This window comes from Paramormyrops kingsleyae, chromosome 7, assembly GCF_048594095.1.
Source record: "Paramormyrops kingsleyae isolate MSU_618 chromosome 7, PKINGS_0.4, whole genome shotgun sequence".
Classification (NCBI taxonomy): Eukaryota; Metazoa; Chordata; class Actinopteri; order Osteoglossiformes; family Mormyridae; genus Paramormyrops; species Paramormyrops kingsleyae.
In genome coordinates, this window is record NC_132803.1 from 7,230,969 (window position 1) to 7,254,995 (window position 24,027).

General features: G+C 41.3%; 1 protein-coding gene across 1 annotated transcript; it reads right to left on the bottom strand.

Moving 5' to 3' along the window:
• pcsk1 (proprotein convertase subtilisin/kexin type 1) lies at nt 1-24,027 on the bottom strand. The gene is made up of 14 exons (XM_023811601.2): nt 23,532-24,027; nt 21,792-21,896; nt 20,629-20,754; nt 15,282-15,428; nt 13,561-13,637; nt 11,786-11,874; nt 10,514-10,686; nt 9,770-9,982; nt 9,501-9,601; nt 8,901-9,134; nt 6,431-6,588; nt 4,267-4,400; nt 2,697-2,858; nt 1-2,539 (listed from the first exon to the last, which is right to left on the bottom strand). The coding sequence occupies exons 1-14, from the start codon at nt 23,700-23,702 to the stop codon at nt 2,147-2,149; spliced, it is 2,283 nt and encodes a 760-aa protein (XP_023667369.1). The 5' UTR covers nt 23,703-24,027; the 3' UTR covers nt 1-2,146.

A 24,027-nucleotide genomic window follows, 5' to 3' on the forward strand; every position in this document is an offset into this window, starting at 1 on the left:
TAACCAAGTATGCCCAGCATATTTAATGTTAAAGGTAATAGAGTGTTGAAAACACTAAATGAAATTAAATAAACTAAAAAAGTAGAAGTGTAGATGAATCTGACATGCACAAGACATGGGGTAAAACTGAAGGGGAACACAGATACAAATATACAAAACAACCATTTTAATCCAGTGTCTTAGGGATATGCAAATGATCAATTTAAAGTTTTTGGAAATAATGAATTAATAATTACGGGGCCTAATAGGATTTCATTCATTGATCAAATCCATCTTCCATAAGTGCTTACCCAGCACGGGGCCGCGGTGAGTTTGGGACCTACTCCAAAAAGAACAGGAGACCCACCCTGGATGGGATGCCAGTCCAACACTGGGCACATGCACACGCACAAGCACACGTGATGTGCAATTGAATGACACTGCGTGGAGGAAAGCACGGGATAACATTCCAGAAGATTCCACAGGCACCGGGCCAGGGGCAGCATTCACACTGGCAACCTTGGAGACACTGAGTAACAGTTAATGAACAAGAGGAGGGTATTGAAAATTATGCCACAAAGAAACACAGGGCCTAACATACACTTGCAAGGCAACTTAATAATTTATTATAATGAATGTAAATTTGTTAATCTATGAACAACAAATGCAACATAAAACACAATGCCTGTCTCAATGGCCTAAGCAAAGACCAGCAGTCGAATTGAATTAAAATGAAAATAAAATCAAATGTAAAGGTTATTAAGTGAAGCATATGTTAATATGAACATGAATTGCATCGGATTTATGTTAATCGAATTACGAAGAAATGCATGGAATAGTAAGGTGAACACCCACTGAGCTCATCTGCCAATTAAATGTTTGAATTGTAAATGCATTTGATTTGGATCATATTTTATATGACTATACCTTAAAGGTGCCCCTCAGCACGTTTATCTGTGTGAGTTCATACACCACAATTTAGTTTAGCAGTCGTGTTACAAATACCTGTGTAAGTTTATCATTATGTGTTTACAAACAGCTATAATTATAGCTATAAGTCAATGATAAAAAATATCTTTTATCCTGATAAAGTATTTAGATTATAATCATTTTAATCTGCAAATATACTCTTCTGGAGTTATTAGAAAAATAAAAATTGTATAATGTACAGTGTTTTTTTTTTAATTTAAATATATAAAACTATTCAGATATCTGCTGCTTTCTGCATTACGTATTTTATGAAATTATAATTATAACTAGCAATATAATGAGAACCATATATTTATATAGTGAAATATATTGTGGCATTGATTATATATATTTATTATACAATCTTTATTATATACTTAAATGATTTATATGTGCCCATTTAGTGAATATTGTATAGGCAAAGAGGGTTGGTTGTAAAGTTAATTTGATATCTATACATTTCTCAATATAGGCAAGGGTTACTCAAAAATGAAAATTAGCTATTACTGAATTATTTTTAATTGATTAAGAAAAAAAATCTGCTATATTGAGCATATGTTTGTAAATTTACTATACAGGAAAATTATTAAACATAAGGCAGACAATCAACACAGCATAACAAATGGACAAATCATTGATGAATAATGGACAGGCAGCAGCACAGCTGGTGGGGAGGGGGACACAGCCAGGAGGAAGGGGCCATGAAGCTTTTGGGGTGGGGGGGGGGGGTTCATAGCCATAACCAGCACTGTTATTACAGAACAGCAGAACAGTACAAGTCACATGAGCAGGTCCACCAGAACGTTTTGTCGGGAAAAAGGCTCAATTTTTCAAACACTCACAGATATTCAATAATGGAAACTGCAGTGGGAGAAACTGGGCTCACGTCAGTGTGCCTAAGAGGTGCCAATCTGGCCGAATCTGGTCCATCAGCTACTGATGAACTGCGTTGAGGGCTAATTTAGGAAACCTGGGTCTAATGCAAACCAGCAGGGTACATGGACCTCCCTCAGGTAGACAATATCAACACAGTGAGGTCATGACAAATTACAGACAGTAAGCCTACAGGGGAAAAACAAATAAACCTGACTGGAAGAGCCAGCAAACCTTCCTGCTCTGGACATTGCTGTGCCCGGGGCTGCTGGAGGCTCTGGCAGCCTCACCACATCCAGCCCAGCAGCACCCAGTGCCACCCGCCCTATTGGCCACCTTCAGCCACCATGTCAAGCAGCGCCTGTAGCAGCCGGTCATCTCTGTGTCTATATGGTTTGCTGTTGTAAAATGCGTCACTATAGTCACTGTATAGGCTGTCCTCAGAGCCCCTGTGCTTATTCAGCTTGTCCAGGGCCTGGTACAGGTTCTGGTAAGGGATGTGTGGGTGGATGTTATCCCCCTCCGGGTCCCTGGGGGCAGCATAGGGCCAAGGGTTGGCGCGGGGTTGGCTGGCCTGGTGACTGCTTTCCCTATTGAAAGCGGTCTGCAGGAGTCGCATGAGGGCAGTAGAGGGCGCCTTCTTCTCCTTAGCTTCCTCGGCCGTGGGTTTGAGAGTGGCCAGAGCCTTCGGAGGCTGATGGGCCTCAGTGGGCATCTCCTGCAGACCAGCCAATGGACGGAAGCAGAGTGTCCATTATTTGACTTCCAAACTAAAAGTGGTAAAGCTTCTCAGAAACAGTGATCCAGGTGAACACTACACTTCAGAGATACAGATGCTTGGAGGGTTACTGGTACCTCCAAACAACGAGACGTACCTTCAACATGTCCTCCATCCTCTCCACACCGCGGCGATCATTCTGCACGGCGTTGTAAGGAACGTACACCCTTGGTGCTTTCATGTGTGCTGGTCGCTCGGATGTGCCATGCAGAATTAGCTTCCAGTTAATGATCTGGCCCTTGTTCTCCATACGACCAGACTGAGGGAAGATGGATTACAAGACAATTAATCAACCGGTGAGGAATCAATTTCTTATACGAGTACTTGTGGGGCAGCGGGAGTGACAATCACAGTCAGTACACTAGACGGGGTGGGGCCGCAGAAACGAGAAATCCATCCCTAAAATCCTGGATTAAACTGTTTACAGCTGTTTATAATAACTGGTTGTCTTATTTAAGTTGCTTATTTAAGAACTATACTTGTATGGGGAGGTGAATAACTGTGTCCAATTAATATCATTGTAGCTCATATTTTGTAACAATACAGAGAGGAGGTGGAAAGTTTGGGTCCAAAAAATATGAATGCAGACCAAGATTTTGTTTCAACCAAGTAGTTGAGTACTCTGTGAATGTGACTATTTACACATTCTTTGTCTGGATTTGTACTTTCTGAACCTGGACATTCTACTTTTGATATAGGGTCAGATAAAGTGAACATAATTCATATTTATTTATTATGTAGAAAAGACCCAATTAAGACAAATCTATCATAAGTCTGTACTTAGTGTTTAAAACTGATAGAACATTTATTCAATAGTTATTCAAAAGATTTAAATATATTTATTTTGTGGCAATGCTGTAATACATTGTAATACATCTGAAATCTTAGCCAAGTATTGCCAAATTTATTTTGGCTATGCATCCGTGAGCCAAAGCTTTAACTGTACAAGTTTCAGATTTGGTGACCCAAACCACATTCAAATAATAGAAATATGTATAAAAAGAGTATATAATTTGACAGTTTTACTGAAAACCTGCCGCACATAATCAGTACCAGCACAAAGTTTGAGTTCATCCACTTGAAACCATTTTTATGTTAATCCTCAGCATTTTAGCCTGTGGTTCGTGAATCCCCCATATAATCATTTGGCTTTACGCATTACCACAAATACTAAAGGGCATCCCCCTTCCCCTCGGTCCTTTGCTCTTAGTTACTCATGTGATCACACATTAGTGGTTAGCTCTGGTCTGTCTGCATTTGAGGGTTCTTAGTTTTAAGTAAGGTTGAAGAAATCACTGCATTGTCTATGTATTTGTTTATGAACAGGAATTGAATTCAGAATTTCTAAATAGCAGATTTTTAAAATATTTTAGTCCAACCGCTGCTTATTTGTAAGACAAAGCAAGGCTGAGGGGTTGAGTTTGCACAAGTGATTAAAATTTCCCAGCATGGAAATGGCTGCATCATGGTCAAGGGTTGCTTAGGAGATGGTGATCTGACGAATGCATTGCATTTGTGAAACTATTATCAAGGTAAATTTAGAGATTATTATCAGTTTTCCTGCATACTGCTTTAGTCCTCCCAATTTTTTTTCTTTATCGTAATTTTAAATTTGTATTTTTCATTTTGAAGTATTTACAGAAAATACTTGTGCAGTTCAAACGCACCATATCCGTGATCTTTAAGGTCCAGGTGCCGGCTGGGTCTTCACCCCAGGTATGGACAGACATAAAATCCCAGTTCTTGAAGCCATTGGAAGAGGTGTCCCTCTCCCGCTCAGCTAGCAGGACTGTGCTGGTGCCTGGCGATGGAAAAGCTGTGTTAATGTCTTTTCAATTTCCTATAAGTGCCCTGTCAGTGCCCTTTAAATATAATGTAAATATCCTCTAAACGGACGGATCATTTCCTGTAAGTGCCCTGTCAGTGCCCTTTAAATATAATGTAAATATCCTCTAAACGGACGGATCATTTCCTGTAAGTGCCCTGTAAATATCCTGTATATGTCCTCTAAATGGCCAGATCATTTTCTGTAATTGTCCTGTAAGTACCTTGTAAATATCCTGTATACATCCTCTAAATGGTCAGATCATTTCCTGCAAGTGCCCTGTCAGTGCCCTGTAAATATCCTGTATACGTCCTCTAAATGACCAGATCATTTCCTGTATGTGCCCTGTAAATATCCTGTATACGTCCTCTAAATGACCAGATCATTTCCTGTATGTGCCCTGTAAATATCCTGTATATGTCCTCTAAATGGCCAAATCATTTTCTGTAATTGTCCTGTAAGTACCTTGTAAATATCTTGTATACATCCTCTAAATGGTCAGATCATTTCCTGTAGGTGCCCTGTCAGTGCCCTGTAAATATCCTGTATACGTCCTCTAAATGACCAGATCATTTCCTGTATGTGCCCTGTAAATATCCTGTATATGTCCTCTAAATGGCCAAATCATTTTCTGTAATTGTCCTGTAAGTACCTTGTAAATATCTTGTATACATCCTCTAAATGGTCAGATCATTTCCTGTAAGTGCCCTGTCAGTGCCCTGTAAATATCATGTATACGTCCTCTAAATGACCAGATCATTTCCTGTAAATCAATGCACTGTAACTTACTGTTTCAATTCTGGTCAATGTCAATGACCTGGAGAAGTTGACACTCATTGTAACCCACATATTCAAGGCCCATTTAGAGTAAAATATTCATTTTTTTCTTCAGTATGATGAGACCACTCTTTGTTATTAGTGACACCAGTAACAAACATCACACATATTATGCTTTTGTCAATTTCACATGAATGTTATGAATATTACCCATCATCTGGGTAGAAAACCTTGGCATATATAATAGAATGCTGGACTTTAGTCTACTTAATAGGGAGGTGAGGGTGATGTGCAAGCCTCCATTCCTGATGTATATAACAGAAGGCTGTACATTAGTCTATCTGATGAGGAGGTGAGGGTGATGTGCAAGCCTCCATTCCTGATGTATATAACAGAAGGCTGTACATTAGTCTATCTGATGAGGAGGTGAGGGTGATGTGCAAGCCTCCATTCCTGATGTATATAACAGAAGGCTGTACATTAGTCTATCTGATGAGGAGGTGAGGGTGATGTGCAAGCCTCCATTCCTGATGTATATAACAGAAGGCTGTACATTAGTCTATCTGATGAGGAGGTGAGGGTGATGTGCAAGCCTCCATTCCTGATGTATATAACAGAAGGCTGTACATTAGTCTATCTGATGAGGAGGTGAGGGTGATGTGCAAGTCTCCTCTCCTGGTGTATATAACAGAAGGCTGGACATTAATCTACCTGATGGGGAGGTGAGGGTGATGTGCAAGCCTCCATTCCTGGTGTATATAATAGAATGCTGGACTTTAGTCTACTTAATAGGGAGGTGAGGGTGATGTGCAAGCCTCCATTCCTGATGTATATAACAGAAGGCTGTACATTAGTCTATCTGATGAGGAGGTGAGGGTGATGTGCAAGCCTCCATTCCTGATGTATATAACAGAAGGCTGTACATTAGTCTATCTGATGAGGAGGTGAGGGTGATGTGCAAGCCTCCATTCCTGGTGTATATAAGAGAAGGCTGGGCATTAGCCTACTTAATGGGGAGGTGAGGGTGATGTGCAAGTCTCCTCTCCTGGTGTATATAACAGAAGGCTGGGCATTAATCTACCTGATGGGGAGGTAAGGGTGATGTGCAAGTCTCCACTTCTGGGGTGTATAACAGAAGGCTGGGCATTAGTCTACCTGATGGGGAGGTGAGGGTGATGTGCAAGTCTCCACTCCTGGGGTGTATAACAGAAGGCTGGGCATTAGTCTACCTGATGGGGAGGTGAGGGTGATGTGCAAGTCTCCTCTCCTGGTGTACTCGATGCTGGCCTCCATCTGAATGTGCTCCAGGGACTTGATGACGTTCTCTTGTCCAGCACAGGCTTTTGTGGGAATTTCGATGGTGATCTCACCAGCAGCTTTCAATGGCCTGATAAAAATTGAAAAACAAATGAAACCAATAACAGTAAAATGTTATTTGACCTCACCCTCTTTGTATTGAGGTTAATCCTAATCTGTGCCTGGGTATGAATGAATGACTTTTTGCTTGTACACAAGATCAAAAAAGGTAATGTTCATCAGTGAGTGAAGGGAATAATAATAATTAATGTTCCTGTGAAGATGTACAGAACCACAGGCAATTACAGGGAGTTTGGCTACTTCCAGTATCTGTATGCCTGACTCATATCCCGCAAGTAATACTTTTTTTTTTTTAAAGAGGATTCATTGCAATATCAGTTCTGAAATAGTGGGTCTAGAAGATTTATTATTGGAAAATAATAGACAGAAACTTACATATAAATAAAATATAAATGTTTGTACATACAAAACACATACATACTGTTCTGTTCCTTATCTATATTGTTGCACTAGATTATAGATATTTTTATTCTTTTTTTCAGAAAATTTCAATGTACTTTTTAAGCAGCACTTGTAGAAATATGAATAATATATATGAATAATATGAATAAAAAGCAGCAATGGGAACAGCTGAAGCACTAAAGGCTGATTTATACTTCTGTGTAGAATCTACACCATTGGAAACCTCCGCCGTAGCCTGACGTGCACCTTCCCTGCAGACGTTAGGCTGTGCCGTAGGATACGTGGGTATGTGGGTACCTGGGTATGTGGGTATGTGGGTACCTGGCTACGTAGGTACCTGGCTACATGGGTATGTGGGTACCTGGGTATGTGGATATGTGGGTACCTGGCTACGTAGGTACCTGGCTACATGGGTATGTGGGTACCTGGCTACGTGGGTATGTGGGTACCTGGCTACGTGGGTATGTGGGTACCTGGCTATGTGGGTACCTGGCTACGTGGGTATGTGGGTACCTGGCTACATGGGTATGTGGGTACCTGGGTACGTGGGTATGTGGGTACCTGGCTACGTAGGTATGTGGGTACCTGGCTACGTGGGTATGTGGGTACCTGGCTACGTGGGTATATGGGTACCTGGCTACATGGGTATGTGGGTACCTGGCTACATAGGTATGTGGGTACCTGGCTACGTGGGTATGTGGGTACCTGAGTACGTGGGTATATGGGTACCTGGCTACGTGGGTATGTGGGTACCTGGATACGTGGGTATGTGGGTACCTGGGTATGTGGGTACCTGGCTACATGGGTATGTGGGTACCTGGGTATGTGGATATGTGGGTAACTGGCTACGTAGGTACCTGGCTACCTGCGTATGTGGGTACCTGGCTATGTGGGTATGTGGGTACCTGGCTATGTGGGTACCTGGCTACGTGGGTATGTGGGTACCTGGCTACGTGGGTATGTGGGTACCTGGCTACGTGGGTATGTGGGTACCTGGCTATGTGGGTACCTGGCTACGTGGGTATATGGGTACCTGGCTACGTGGGTATGTGGGTACCTGGCTACGTGGGTATGTGGGTACCTGGCTACGTGGGTATGTGGGTACCTGGCTATGTGGGTACCTGGCTACGTGGGTATATGGGTACCTGGCTACGTGGGTATGTGGGTACCTGGCTACGTGGGTATGTGGGTACCTGGCTACGTGGGTATGTGGGTACCTGGCTACGTGGATATGTGGGTACCTGAGTACGTGGGTATATGGGTACCTGGGTACGTGGGTACCTGGCTACGTGGGTATGTGGGTACCTGGCTACGTGGGTATATGGGTACCTGGCTACGTGGGTATGTGGGTACCTGGCTATGTGGGTATGTGGGTACCTGGCTACGTGGGTATGTGGGTACCTGGCTATGTGGGTACCTGGCTACGTGGGTATATGGGTACCTGGCTACGTGGGTATGTGGGTACCTGGCTACGTGGGTATGTGGGTACCTGGCTACGTGGGTATGTGGGTACCTGGCTACGTGGATATGTGGGTACCTGAGTACGTGGGTATATGGGTACCTGGGTACGTGGGTACCTGGCTACGTGGGTATGTGGGTACCTGGCTACGTGGGTATGTGGGTACCTGAGTACGTGGGTATGTGGGTACCTGGCTATGTGGGTACCTGGCTACGTGGGTATATGGGTACCTGGCTACGTGGGTATGTGGGTACCTGGCTACGTGGGTATGTGGGTACCTGGCTACGTGGGTATGTGGGTACCTGAGTACGTGGGTATGTGGCTACTTACAGCGTAGATTCTATGCAGGAGTATAGATCAGCTTTAGGACACACAGGGTTACAGAAACAGATGAATGCCGATAAACCACCATGATAGCTATGTATGTGACAGCCAGTGACATTAGAGTTTTGCGGTCTCACCTTGGCTGAAAGTCGTCATCCTTCACAATGCACTGCTTCTTCTGCGGGACATGCTTCCATGATTTAGGATCTGCCAAGTCCACAAGTGCCTTGGCGTTCAGGAGCCCGAAGCCAAACCGGCTGTTCACCATCAGTCCAGCACCATTCTTCTTCCAGCCCGGGTTGTTAGCCAAAGGGTCAAACTCTGATGTCCAAACAACCAGGTGTTGCAGGTCCCTCCAGGTGAGATTGGGGCTGTTGGCAGATAATAAGCTTGGCATTAACACAAAGTATAGGGCACAAGATGGCTTCCCAGTAACGTTGTGTGTTACTTGCTCATGTAAACATAATGAATGCATACTACTGTTGGTCTTTGTGAGCTGAATATGCCCACATACATACAGCCAGCCATGCATTTTCCATTTATGTGCACAGTGATGCAGAATGTGGACCTGGAAACATTACATTAACACTGCAGGAAGAACGTAACTGTCTTGCAGATAATCTTTTGTGCAAATGTTTGTGTGTCAATTTCCGTTGTGCTGACTGTTGCACTGGTAATGACATCTGGTTGGATCTTTGATGATGTATTAATACATGAGCCACAAAGCCATCACTCACTTCTGCTCCAGCGCCAGGGCGAAAATCCCAGCAGCCAGTGGAGCAGAAGCAGAGGTCCCGGTGTGCGTTTCAGTGCACTCGTTGTGCAGGTCAGCGCTGGTCTGCATGACAGAGGACGAGATCTTACAGGTGAACTGCAGCACAGACAGGCATGTAACATACAGGAATAACCTCTGCGTTGTCTGGTAAAAAACAGTGCAAAGGATCATCTGCACAAATAATCAATTGAAGAGGTTGTGATGAAAAGGGAAGTAGATTGGTTGACGTACGATTCTCTGGTCGGTGTAATCTCCGCTGCTGTAGGCTGTGGCCAGGGTGGAAGAACACTTCTCAGCGTACCAGGGAGACAGGCCCTGCTGCGAGGCACTGCTGATGGAGATGGTGTAGATGCTGTCTGTGTAGCCATCGCAGTCGCAGTTATCCCCCTGTCTGCCCCCGTTTCCTGACGCCCACACAAAGATGGAGCCCTTCCCACCGCGGCCCTGTAGATCCAAAGTGTCCCATTATTACATAAATGATAAAACACACGATACCAGCATACGTACATTCTGGATGCCACACTGTTCTCCTTAGCTACGTACATTCTGGATGCCACACTGTTCTCCTAAGCTACGTACATTCTGGTTGCCACACTGTTCTCCTTAGCTACGTACATTCTGGATGCCACACTGTTCTCCTTAGCTACGTAGATTCTGGATGCCACACTGTTCTCCTTAGCTACGTACATTCTGGATGCCGTACTGTTCTCCTTAGCTACGTACATTCTGGATGCCACACTGTTCTCCTTAGCTACGTAGATTCTGGATGCCACACTGTTCTCCTTAGCTACGTACATTCTGGATGCCGTACTGTTCTCCTTAGCTACGTACATTCTGGATGCCACACTGTTCTCCTTAGCTAGGTACATTCTGGATGCCGTACTGTTCTCCTTAGCTACGTACATTCTGGATGCCACACTGTTCTCCTTAGCTACGTACATTCTGGATGCCACACTGTTCTCCTTAGCTACGTACATTCTGGATGCCGTACTCGAAGGCCTTCTGTGCAAGGCGCCCCGGCCCCTCCACTGTTTTGCCGTCATCGTTGGGGCCCCAGCTGGCACTGTAGATGTCCACATGATCAGGTCGGAAGCCAATGGAGCTGGCCTCAATGGCATCCGTCACTATGCCATCCAACATGCGGATCCCTATTGGAGGGATATCCGTAGAGGGCGGGGTTAATGGCACATACCCATGGAGGAGGTTGCTTAGATCATAGAAGGACACCTCTGCTATACCACTGAGTGAGGTACGCAAAGATCCAAGAGAACAAATATCCAGGAGCACAGAACAGGGTAAACATTCAGTGATCAACAATAAAGATATCTGATACTTCTAATACGATGTAACATGTATATCGTAATGCATGTGAAAGTGTAAAAGTGGGCAACTACAGAATGTCTACTATAGAAAAATGGAATGAAACAAAGAAAATAATATGTAATAAAAATGCTAGAAGATAATTAGCTAAGCCAGCCGTTTCTTTTAGATTGGAGCCTTCTGCATGCAGTAGATTTTTACATCAGACTTTGTTTTTTAATAAAAAAAAGCAACCCATCCCCTGGAAGTAGATAATGCAGGTATATTTACAGCATGTAAATAAGGCACGCTTTATATTACTGATATTTTGTTATATATATTACCATCTGATCTAAAGACATGTACAAATGAATCAATTTATAGAACTGGTTTGTTTTTTCCTTTTATTTCACTGCAGATCCTTCTAGAAGTTGAATATCATTATCACTATTGTTCAAGTTATTTTCAGCCTTAAATAATTCTATTCATTATACTGGTGCTAATCTCGCATAGAAACTAAGGGTATAACCCATTGTATTTCCAATTAATAACTGAAGCTAAAATGAAAAATGAAACTATTTGTTTAGAAATCTCAATATTCAATCCTTGTTTTTAAGGACTGTTGTAGCACTTCTTTTTCCTGGATAAGCAAAACTGCTAAATAATGAATTTAGTTTAACTTTAATTTTCAATTCATAAAGTTTTTATTTAAATGAGCAGCATGAATTGCGCAACTTTCTGAGTGCAGGTGACCAACTGTAGCAGAAAAACCAAGCAAATCACCAAACAACCAGACAAATAAATAAAAGCCTGTAAATTATTTAGAATAGTTTGAATACAATCAGCACCACCCACCTTAAGGTACAATGTAAGTACTATTTGTACAAAATTATTTCTGGAAAAGGAGAATGATAATTATAAGAGAAAAGAACATTCTAGACCTCCTACCTCCGACCTTGGAGTTGTAAGCCACCCCAACTCCACACTTCTTGTTGTCGGCCTGCATCGCAATTTCACCAGCACACCTTGTTCCATGCCTGGTACCCAAAGGAGAGGCACACTCTCATCAGACTTAACATATGAATAACCTGTTGTATCAAGACTACTACAAAGAGAAATGGCGCCATCATTTTGCCTGACAGTAATACAAGCTCCATGAACATATAGTACAATGTGCACTGTATGTATGGTGTTGTCTTTACATTCAGTTTGTTTGCCTCACACTTCAGTTTTAAAGTGCCCCTTATAATTCCCATTGATGTTGTGGAAAATGTGGCACATTGCTTAAAAACACTTCTGCTGGAGAAAAAAAAATCTCAATATGTAAACCAGAAGAAAGTCTTATTGTGATAAATCTGCATTTTTTTTTGGCACAAAGAGGCTAGCTCATACAAGATTCACTAAGGGTGTAAATTGTTGGGTGCAAGGTGATTCAATTCTGTTGCAGATACTGAGGGAACGATTCAATTTATCGGGAATCTTTCATTTCTATCACAAATCGATTAAACTAATCAATAACCTAAATTCAAACCTTTTTTAACTTCACTGACAAATCATCACAAATATTACCATGGGAACTTAATTACATGGAATAGTAAGTAATCTCGTACAATCTCGGAACATTAATCTTTATTGTTATTATTAAAAGGGAGAACAGGCCAGTGAAAATTGTGAAAAGGCCAACTACTGAATTGTACAGAGAAACATTTTGTGGAAAACAAAGGGTCGATCTATGGGCCAGATATAATAATGAATTATAAACGTGTCAGGGCTGGTACTTTGAGACCTATTCTAAGTGGTGAATGAGCTGACGAAATACTTCATCCTCCAGTCTGGAAAACGGTTGATTGTTCAATGCGTGCATCTCACTTAAGTCTAACGTCAACTGTAAATCTAACATTACTTTTTACGTAGCTAGCTATTTAGATAACTCCAGAGACCACTGGCACTGTAGCTAGCAAAAAGGACAACATTTGTTTGCGCTACAAAAGAGGGGCGTTTCCCCAAAGCATTGTACTTAGAGATAATGTTCTGCACTAAGAAACAGGGCTGAGATTCCCAAAAGTGTTGTTATGCAAAGATCATCAGGCAGCGCTTCGTTTATGAATATTAAAGAACCGTCCCGTCATCCTACGTTTTGTAAATTTGTGCTGGTGCTGCTACCTTGCATATCTACCTGCAGCTGCAGCACATGATTGCGAGAAGCTGCAGCCCAGTATCTTTATCTTTATGGAGGATTTTGCTCTCAAAAATCGATTCTGACGCTATAGATCAGTACAGGTGAACTGCCACCTTAATAACTGATTCATCATGAGGCATCAATGCGTCTAACAACCCCTAAAAGAAACTAAACTCTAAATGTACTGTTTTTTATTTTTCAGAAATCAAAAATACGGCAGGTAATTTATTTCATGGATGGTGCGCAAAGTTAAGTTTGATTCATTTGAAATGACTTAGATAACACAAGGTAATCTGATAACAGGAAAGCCGAGCTGGAGAGAAACCCAGGATAGAAATTCATTAAATTGTCTCAGTGAAGCATGGGTTCGATTATTGCCGAAGTTAATCAATGAAATATGGGTGTTTTCCTAAGTACCAACACGCCTCAGTTAACTAAGGCATACTGCTACACAGAACATTTACGTATCTAAGTACCAACACGCCTCAGTTAACTAAGGCATACTGCTACACAGAACATTTACGTATCACTATCAGCGACTTACTTGTTCTCATTAGTGGAGTCGTATCTGGGGAAAGGGTCAGGGTCATTGTCATTAAAATCGTAACTGGCTTCCGGGTCCTACACAAGAACAAAGGACAGCAGATCATCAGCTATGATGTGCACCTCTGGTTGTGCTATGGACATGCAATCCCAGTCTGAAACAGGGAGGGAATATGGGGAAGGATACTGTACAAAACAAACCGAGTATAAGAAATGGATCTCAAAATTCATAACTTTTTAATTTTGCTCTGTTTATCTAACAGAACATTAGTGTAAGCTGGTGTATATTGCTTTCTGATAACATTAGTGACTATATGCCACTTATGGAACCATCCTGTGATGTCATTTCCCAGAAAAACATCCTGTTTGGAATTAGAAATACCAGCAGTTCAATTAACCATATACAGTGAATGTATAACAGTAAGTAATAAACCACATAAATCTTGCTTATTGGCTCATGAGTCATACAAATCCTACAGCATTAATCCATGAACAGCGTGGACATGAAACAAGCTCAAACAGAGAATGAAAGCTGCTAAGTTTACACTGTGTACATTAGTGGTGGGTGATATGAAGGTGACTTATTGCGACCGGTTGCATTTGTATCCACGATAAGTGTTTCAGAATGGTTGCATAACATCTAAATAATGGATGTATATCTCATTTCTTTGTCAATTATATGTCTCAGTGGATCTTAGCTTAATGACTGGATCTTGAACTAAAAACTTACTTGAACTTATCTAACCAGTCAACTAACTTGGCAAAAAACAGTGTGCAGCATGGCTGTTGAGGAAGGTTCTGCTTTGTCTGGAAAAGGAGGAGGGAAAAACCAGGAACCGCCAACAGGAGACGCTCTGACCCAGTCATCTGGCCACACTGATCTGGCCACACTGATCTGGCCACACTGATCTGGCCACACTGATCTGGCCACACTGATCTGGCCACACTGATCTGGCCACACTGATCTGGCCCATGTCAAAGTCACTCTAATCTTTATTCTTGCCCATTTCTTCTATGAGTACAGAATGTTTTCTTTTTTTATTACTAAATAGTGAACATTAATCGTTTCGCGGGGGCTAGTCATAATGTTTTGGCTTATAGGTGTATATCGTGGATCGTGATTTTAACCAAAAATATCACGATATGACATTTTGCCTGTATCACCCATGACATCCACATCACATCATTAATGACTTCCTCTGCCTCAGTTCATTAGATCATATTTATTAATGGATTCAGTTCTGAGTACTTTCTGTTACTGATACAGCTGTATCGAGTAACAATAATAATCCATAGTTTTCCTTACCACTGTTCATACTATGAATGAATCCCTTAAATCTTAATGCAGTACTGTAAACAGTGCCTAAATTATACTATAATGCAAGAACACTGCAGCAGTTCATATATTGTCACAAAATGTCATGTCACGTCATTTGCCATTTGTGTATTTCTGAGCTCACAGGTGCATTTGGATAGGATGGGATTAACTAAAGAGCTGGCTTGCTACTTTATTTTAAGGGTTACTGCTGAAAATTGTGTCATCTGAGATTGCAAAAGCTATTTAATTTTTTACAATTTAATATGTGACCCAGTTGGAGATGAAATGAAAATTTAGTAAAATTCTCTAATTTCCTACAGTTCTTCTGGGCTATGCTCCCTGTGTGTGACCTAAGCCAATAACAGAGTAACGATGACAATGTGCATGGAGATCGGGGGTCTTACATAGTTGGGGTAGATATCTGTATGGTTCCATTCCAGGCCATCATCCAAGACAGTGATGACCACCCCCTTTCCGGTGATCGCTTTCCGCCATACGGGTATCACGTGGAGATCCAGCTTTGGGAGTGATGCTGATGTCCTGGTGTCTTGCTTGAATAAGGCCGAAGACAAAATGAAGGATAATGGGGAAGAGAACAATGGAAAATTAGACAGAGGCACAACCTGAAGAATACATCCAAATACAATTATTTTACCGCAGTCAATGGTACTGTGATATCTGAAATCGAGGTGAAATCGTTTAGACATTTGATGGATGTGTTAATATTTTGTGTGTACACCATAGATTTTCTTCAACTTACTTGATTAAAACTGGTATTTCCTGACTAGAGTCATTTTACAGAATATGTCTCAAAATAATATGAGCAACAATGGACACTGAATGAAACTGCACACACTGGAACATACATGAGTAATTCACACAGGAAGAAAACGGTGACTTACTTTGGTTATTTTAATTATAGACTATTTGATTGGTTGAAATTACTCCTCCAATGCTGGACAAACCTATCATTGAACTGCAGACCAATGTGGAAAAGGGACCAAAAAGTTACCCTATAATGTCATTTTAACCTGGTATCTCCATGTTTTATATCTGAAAATGTCACGTGTTAGTCATCTAACAATTGAATAACCATCTCAATAAATTATATTAAAGGGGGGTATAGATGTGAGAAGTCAGAGAGAGAAAAATATCGTCTCAGCTTACAATTAAAATTTAAATAAATTATTACAGAATTACCCAGGCTGTGACTTGGATGATTCATGGACAGAAGAAAATACAGCATTTTTTTCAGTATTGGATGCAGACACTGCAATAAGAATCAAACTATGAGTCATCAGTGCCTGGCCTTCTGTCTGCGCCTGGGAAGGAGGCTGCGGGGGAGGAGGCTTCACAGCCCTGCTACCAGAAGCCACATGTCCACCACATTACCATCAACGCTCCATCACAAGCACGCCACACTCCCACCAATCAGCTTCATCCACTTATTCTTTTGATAAACAGTGAACTAATACAAACATGGATATACCAAAATACATCCTGTTTGTAAACGGAAACAAAGAAAAAAAATACATAATCTCATGCTTTCTGGAACATCGCTTCAGAAACAGAAAAACGATCATGCACACATATACAAAAACACATGCCTAACAGCCTGCTGCGTGAAAAGCAGGAGAAAGACAAACACCTTTTCTCTTCTTCTTTTTTCAGGGCAACACTCAAAGGATAAGATAGCCCTTCATGATAAGATAGCCCTTCATGAGAAGATAGCCCTTCATGAGAAGATAGCCCTTCATGAAATGATCCAAATGAAGGAACTTTGTGCACACAGCCAGAATGTCTGTCAGTGGGGAAGATGGTTTATGAATATAATGCTTATATATAATACTTGTTTCAGTGATCAAATAGTTTAGAGTTGAAATTAGATCATATACAGTACTAAAGGTAAAGGCAAATTAAAGCCAAATGAAAATAACTTACACAGAAGCATTAAGAATATAAAATGATAAAAAATAAGCATTTAATGCATATATAGGTGGTGTTCTGACAGGTGGATGTGATGCATCTGTTTCAGAGCTCACTATACCCTGTATACCTTATAAGTACTTCATGGGTAGCACTGTAGCCTCACACCTCTAAACACAGGGGAACAGCTATTCTGTTCCACAGCCAGGCCAGATTCCACAGTATTCCTCATGAATCCTAAGATCAATCACCCGGTAGTCTGTTCTCCTGTGCCTGGGCATAGGCTTTTCGAAGGAAGGCTAGAAACTGTGAGACCGTTATAGATAGATGAAGCATCCCTTTAAAAAAAATAAAAACAGGGAACATCATCCCTATTTGCCAGTATCAAGTTACGTTACCTGCCTACCATGCAGCTTCAAAGAGTCACATCAACCATGTCATCCCAACAATATTCACTGCTTTTGAAATCTCTGGATGGATTTCATTCACCCCTGAAACCTTTGCACTACAGTGGTTGCAAACCAATACTGACTTCAGCCGCAGAAATAGATTCTGATCCACCAAGTTTCCAACAATGCCTGCTGGTAAAAGGGCAGCTTCACCAGGGTAAGGAGGTCCCCAAACTACTTCTTCTGCCACACGAAATTGTGGCTAACCAGCAAGGTCCCACCTCCCCTCCTGAGTCATCAACCAGCTTGCTAAAACACCTGAGAGCCTCTAGAAATTCCTCCCAATGGACAAGATATAACCTCTGTGTCATTTCTGCAGACTTTCAGATGCTGAGGTACCTTCCAGCTGTCTCAGAGACCCCCTGCGCAAGCAACTTATCAATGTCCATGATCAGTTAATAGATCTACCCCTTTCAAAACAAATGACCTCATGTCAGACAGCACAACCAGAAAGTCAATCGCGTACACTAATTAGCCACCTTGTGTTCAAATATGGTGTTTATTATGGAGAATCCACTGTTTGCACTGAAGTCCAATAATACTTCAGGAGGCCATTCTTCCCAGTCATTCCCCTTCAGGTATCTCTGACATTCTCCACGTGTACACTGAAGTCTCCCAGTATGACCACAGAGTCCATTGGGTATACTCGTTCGAGCACCATACACACTGTCTCTAAGAAAGCTGGCAGATACAAACAACAGTGAAAGTTGCACAGTGGCAAGCCCCTTTTAGATAAGGAAGAACTCCAGCTGCACAGCCCTCAGCCTCAGATTTGTGAGTTTATCCACACCCACCTAAAGTTTTTCACTATGGGGAGCTCTGAAATGGGAAACACTATCAATTAGGATTGCGAAATTCTGGGAATTTTCCCGTTAATTTCCATATATTCCCGTTAATTCCAATGGAAAGTTTCCAACTTAGAATATTTCCAAAATTCCCTAGCCTAACTTCCCATGGGATGAAAAGTTTCTGTAAAGTTTCCAGAAAATTTCCACCCCTTTGCAGCCTGTTAATTTTCCCATTAATTCCCATATATTCCTGTTAATTCCTATGGAAAGTTTCCAACTTGGAATATTTCCAAAATTTCCCGGCCTAACTTCCCATGGAATGGAAAGTTTCTGTAAAGTTTCCAGAAATATTCCACCCCATTGCAACCCTACTCCCAATCAAGAGTTCTGGTTCCAAAGCCCACATCATGCATGGAGGTATGGACAAGGCTATCTAGCTCCTGCCTTTCCTTGCATTAGCTCTGGCTCCCTCATCACATGAGCGGTAATGTTCCAAAATGCGTCCAGGTCTTTCACGCTCATGCTTGCTGCTTAAAAGGCACTGCGCCTGACTTTTACCTTTTACTTTGCCAAGTAAGGGTTAATGCATGCCGAGCTACATTACATACCAGGTGGCTCTTCACCTATACAGCCAGGCATTTAAAAATTTATAAAATGTATGATAAAACATTGATAAAAATCAGAAATAAATCATACTCTGATTACTCATGATTGAATTAGTCAGTGTGTGGGGTCGCTAGTACTTAAACTGAGAACTTTCAGCCCCTCCTCCTCCTCCATTATGAGGTTACTGTGCCTTTAAACAGGGCTGCCAGCTCGCACGCATCTGGAATGACACTCAAGCTTTCAGACTCTCACGCAATAAATCTTGCGGCAAATCTAAATTATTCCATTATAAACCTAAAACTAGCTAAATCAAAAATGATAAGGTAGTCTGCAAACCCTGCAGACTATTTACAGAGTAATAAAACTGTTATATACATGTAAATGCCTGTGCATGTGTGTGCAGACTTGTCTCCAATTGAAAAGTTCACTCCCAAAGTTAGCAGCCCTGCTTAAAGAAACTCCGAAACACACTAATAACAGTGCATTAATCTGAAAACTGCTCTCAGTCCCAACAATGAATTACAATATACCAGAAAACAAAAGATAAATCTTCTGCTCTCTTGGAAGAGGAGACGGAAAATCACCAGTAGATACTTTTGGCCCTCAATTACACAGCAGCTAATGCAGTGATAATATAGATGCACTAAATGGCACTTCCTAATTTTCCCATATATAACCTGACAAATATGGGTCTGACAGTTATGGTTTTGATGCATCATAATCTATGACTCAGATCACTGAACCAACAACGTAATGAAGGCTGAGCTTAGAGTCAATCGAGAACCAGGAATTGACAGAGGTAAAGGGCGTTTGCAGACATGTAAGGAAATTAGTGATATCGAAAGGGTGCATCAACACTCCAGGCTTTCCAAAGGCATCCAAAACAAACCTCCAATTAAGCTGTGAAAGGATTGTGTCTAAGATAGAATTTGTGTGGCAGAGTTTTCAAATCAGACATTTCAGAATTTGGCAATAACTCTTTAAATGTCACGAGAAGGCATGCCGCAGACTATCTGTCTTATTGAACACTAATATAACAAATTAGACATGTTTCTTGTGCAGGGTGGGGTTAGGGTACAAGGTCTGAAGCAGAAGATCTGGGAAGCATTCAATTTATCCAGCAACCAAAGCAAGCAAATATGCAGAGTAAGGTCTTTGCGTCCTATTCTATTCATCATACGATCTACCCAATGACATTTAATACTCAATATTCAAAGGCATGAAAAGGATGTAAATAAAACTGAATCAATAAAAAAGGCCAATAGGTTGTTGGGTTACATCTCTAGGTGTGTGGAGTTTAAGTCAAGGGAGGTGATGCTATGATTATATAATTCCTCGGTAAGACCCCACCTAGAATATTGTGTGCAGGTTTGGTCACCATACCTCAATAAGGACATTGCTGCCTTAGAAAAGGTGCAACGTAGGGCTACAAGAATGATTCCTGGTCTTAGAGGAATTTCTTATGAGGAGAGGTTAGCTGAGCTGAATCTGTTCAGCCTCAAGCAAAGGAGAATAAGGGGGGACATGATTCAGGTATATAAGACTCTAACAGGTCTGGATATTGTTCAGCCAAATTGCTATTTCAATATTAGTTTAAATACTAAATACTAGAACTTGTGGCCATAAGTGGAAATTAGCGGGAGAACATTTTAAAATGAATATGAGGAAACACTTCTTTACACAGCATGTAGTTAGAGTATGGAATACTCTTCCTGCTAGTGTAGCGCAAGCTAAAACCCTGGGTTCCTTTAAATCAGAGCTAGATAAGATTTTAACAACTCTGAGCTATTAGTTAAGTTCTCCCCAAACGAGCTTGATGGGCCAGATGGCCTCCTGTCGTTTGTAAGTTTCTTATGTTCTTATGTTTTCCTCATAAATGAGAGCTGAAGGTTATAAACTAGCCAGAATGTTAAGACATATAATGTCAAGAAGAATCCACATCTGTGTGGTGGAGGAGGACCCCAAAGCCATGGCAGACTCACCAAGTACCACTGCTGACCCCACATGGGATCATCGAAGAGGTTTTCCACTGGACAGTCAGTACATTCTGTACTGAGCAGGTCCCGCTTTCGGCGCTGCTTCTCATACTGCTGTTCCGCCCATGACACCTAAGGACACAGACACAAGGGCATCTCCTCTTACCAAGAGTGACAGGGACTGGAGCACCGGTACATATGTGTGATGCTGCTCGCTGACCAAAACAGCTAACTATGCTAAGCTCTGATTGACATATACAGATTTATGCATTTTTGATTACATATGGTAGATTATTATTATTATTCATCCATCTATCAGTTTTCTAAAAGCACCTGTTCCAGTCAGGGTCGCAGGGGGGGCTCGAGGCCACCCCGGCCGGCACGGGTGCAAGGCAGGGAACAACCCAGGATGGTGCACTAGCCCATCACAGGGTACAGTCACACATCTTCCACTCACACATCATCCACTGACACATGCACACCTATGGGCAATTTGGTAACTCCTTTATTAGCCTCAGCATGTTTTTTGAACTATGGGGGGAAACCAGAGGAAACCTCACGACGACACGGACAGAACATGCAAACTCCACACATACAGAGTCATGGGCGGAGGCTTGAACCCTGGTCCCAGAGGTGTGAGGCAAATTTTTCAGTAATGTTAGCATGACCAGTGGGTTGGACAGCCAGATCACCTTGCATCGCCAGAAGATTTTTTCTCCCTACTTGGGAGTTTTTGGTTCCTCTCCTCTGTTGTCATTTGGCTTTTCTTTCTTTCTTTCTTTCTTTCTCTTTCCCTTTCCCTGTTTCTCTATTATTCTTTCTGAATTAGGTTGTACTGCACCACAACACATCCATGTAAAGGGCTTTGGGGTGACTCTGCTGTGGAAGGCGCTATATAAAAATGAACTGAATGCATGCCTGTACGTATGCAGAGGTGGATAGTTCAGGTCGAGAAAGTAAAAATCCAGACCAACATTTCATTTCGTTTCCAACATCCAGTTGAGTACTCTGTGACTGCGATTCTTTGTACTCAACTTTTTAGTTGAAACAGAATCTTAGTCTGGATTTTTACTTTTTGGACTTTAACTAGCCACCTCTGTATGTATGTCTGTATAGTGGTCTATGCTACAGGAAAAGGGTTTTTTGATAAAAGAATAGACACAGCATACCCTCTTATCCTCTGACAGCCTTTTCGTTATATGTTCAGCACTTCTTCTTGACCTCCTGGAATGACTCTGGTGTCTGAACAAGTAGTGATTTTCCAGAGCCCCGATCTGAAATCCCAAAAAAAGGGGAATAAGGTACTGCATACATAGCATTTGTTGTATGAAATTAAGATGATATTCTAGGTCTTCCTGTCTAATAAAGACTGGGGTGCTTGTGGGGAAATCAAGGTCTGACAGAATTCAACCATATCTTATAATACCAGTCTTCTTATTTTCTTTTCTTTTACACTATCAATATGCTATATTATTTTTTTCTGCTCTGGGAATATTTCAGGGCAGGGTCGAAGAGACAAGAAATACGTAAATCCAGGTGTAAAAGCTGGAAAATATAACAGATCAACCATTGAAAGCAATATCTCATTAAGAAATCCCGTCAGAGCAGTAATCAACAAACTGTGGAGCATGCACAAGTATTATCAAATTATAAAGTAGTATTTTCAATTAGTAATACAAAATGCACAACCAAAGTTTTTTTCTTTTCAAGTAAATAAATATTCTAAGGAAAATCGTATTACAAATTCACATTGGCTGTCAAAACTAGTAACAGTTTTAATTCCAAGGTTTTGTTATACTTTCTTGAAGAACTACGTATGTGAATATTTCAATCATATAGTTCAATTCAGGCGAAAATTTACATATGTCTTCTTTCCTGCCAAAGAGCACAAAACTGACATCGCTAGTGGAGCGTTACTGCAGACAGGCGCCTGGAAAATGTTTTTCTTATCAAAACCGTTGCCTAAATTGCCAAGCGAACAAAGTTTTGGTTACATTCTGATCACTTAACAGAACCAAATTGCCCGCCTATCAGTTTTCCGACCACTGATGCTATCGTGAACGAAAAAAAAAAACGCAGGACAAATGACTTTATGTTTATTATTAACCAGCAAAGGTGAATGAGAGCAATCTTAGTTAATGGTGGTGGTACTGCTTACAGGAAATGAGACTGCCACAGGCAAAAGGACCATGTAATGACCTTTGATAACTTTCTCCTCTCACCGATTGACATTTGCTAGAGAGGAACACTTTAATAAGGATGGAAAACTAGTAGCTATCACGTTTCCGATCCATATCAATACGCTGGCAATTCCCCAAAGCAATCTGGATGCATTCTGTCCTATAAAAAGAGGATGAATGGATTCAGGAAAAAACGAAAAGCACAATTCAGAATTATAACATATTATTTTAAAAGACATTTCACCCAGGCAATGTTTTGATAATGTTTTACTCCAAATTATTCAGAATTCAGTCAGTATGCAGCGTTTTATTTCTGCTGCCACAATCAACCCTCCCAGTTGTACACCAAGTTCCAGCCAGATGTTACATTTATGACATTCAGCTTACGGGTGAAGGGATTCATGAACACACAAAATAACCAATCTGGAAAATGAATACAGTTAAAATGGTGGGATGTATCAGCGGTAGCCTATGTCCATTCGCTCCGCGTCCGTATGTAAGCAAATGCATAACCATTTGCCAGTGTTAATGTCTTTGTAGGGGAAAGTGAAAAGTCCTACATTTTAACATAAATTTTCGTATAAAAATAGAACCAGTCCTATTTACATCGCTTTATTAAGGAGGACAATTTAAACGGGATTGAAGCCATCTCCCCTATTCCTGGTACATACTTGATTATAGAAACATGTAATGGATATATTCAATATATAATGGATATTTCATGCTTACCTGTCTGACCAGTTGGTAGCCCAGCTCTTCGGCGATTGCCCGGGCAGCATCGGGTCCTCCCGGGATTTCCACCGCCCATTCGTTGATATACTGCCTGTTCACCGAAGCAGCGTCGGCACAGAGAAGACCGAAAACGAAGCACATCCCCAACGGTCCACATCGCACACCCATTGCAAAATATATAAATATATGTATATTAGATATACTGATTTATGTATCTACAAAGGCAACCAGATGAAGGCCACAAAATACAACTATATATTTTCCTTTGTCGATTTAGACCTATATTATTATTAATGTAAAATATATCTACATCTATAATATTTTGCCAACACCTGGGAAGGAGCGACACCATAGACGCTGTTGTGCCTTACTGAACAAACGTAGAAAGCAACAGAGTAAACCGTGGATAGGAAAAAAATGTTTACACGTCAAATTACGAAAGTCTCTGACGTCAATTTCGAGTCTACCTGGAGTAGGAACTGCGCTCGAGTCC

Bases quoted from the DNA above. Each gene is read 5' to 3' on its own strand.
- pcsk1 (XM_023811601.2), bottom strand. From the start codon at position 23,702: ATGGGTGTGCGATGTGGACCGTTGGGGATGTGCTTCGTTTTCGGTCTT. The intron at 15,429-20,628 runs GTGAGTCTGCCA...GCCTTATTCAAG, and splicing joins GGGGTCAGCAGTGGTACTTG to CAAGACACCAGGACATCAGC. The intron at 6,589-8,900 runs GTGAGACCGCAA...AATTTTTATCAG, and splicing joins GATGACGACTTTCAGCCAAG to GCCATTGAAAGCTGCTGGTG.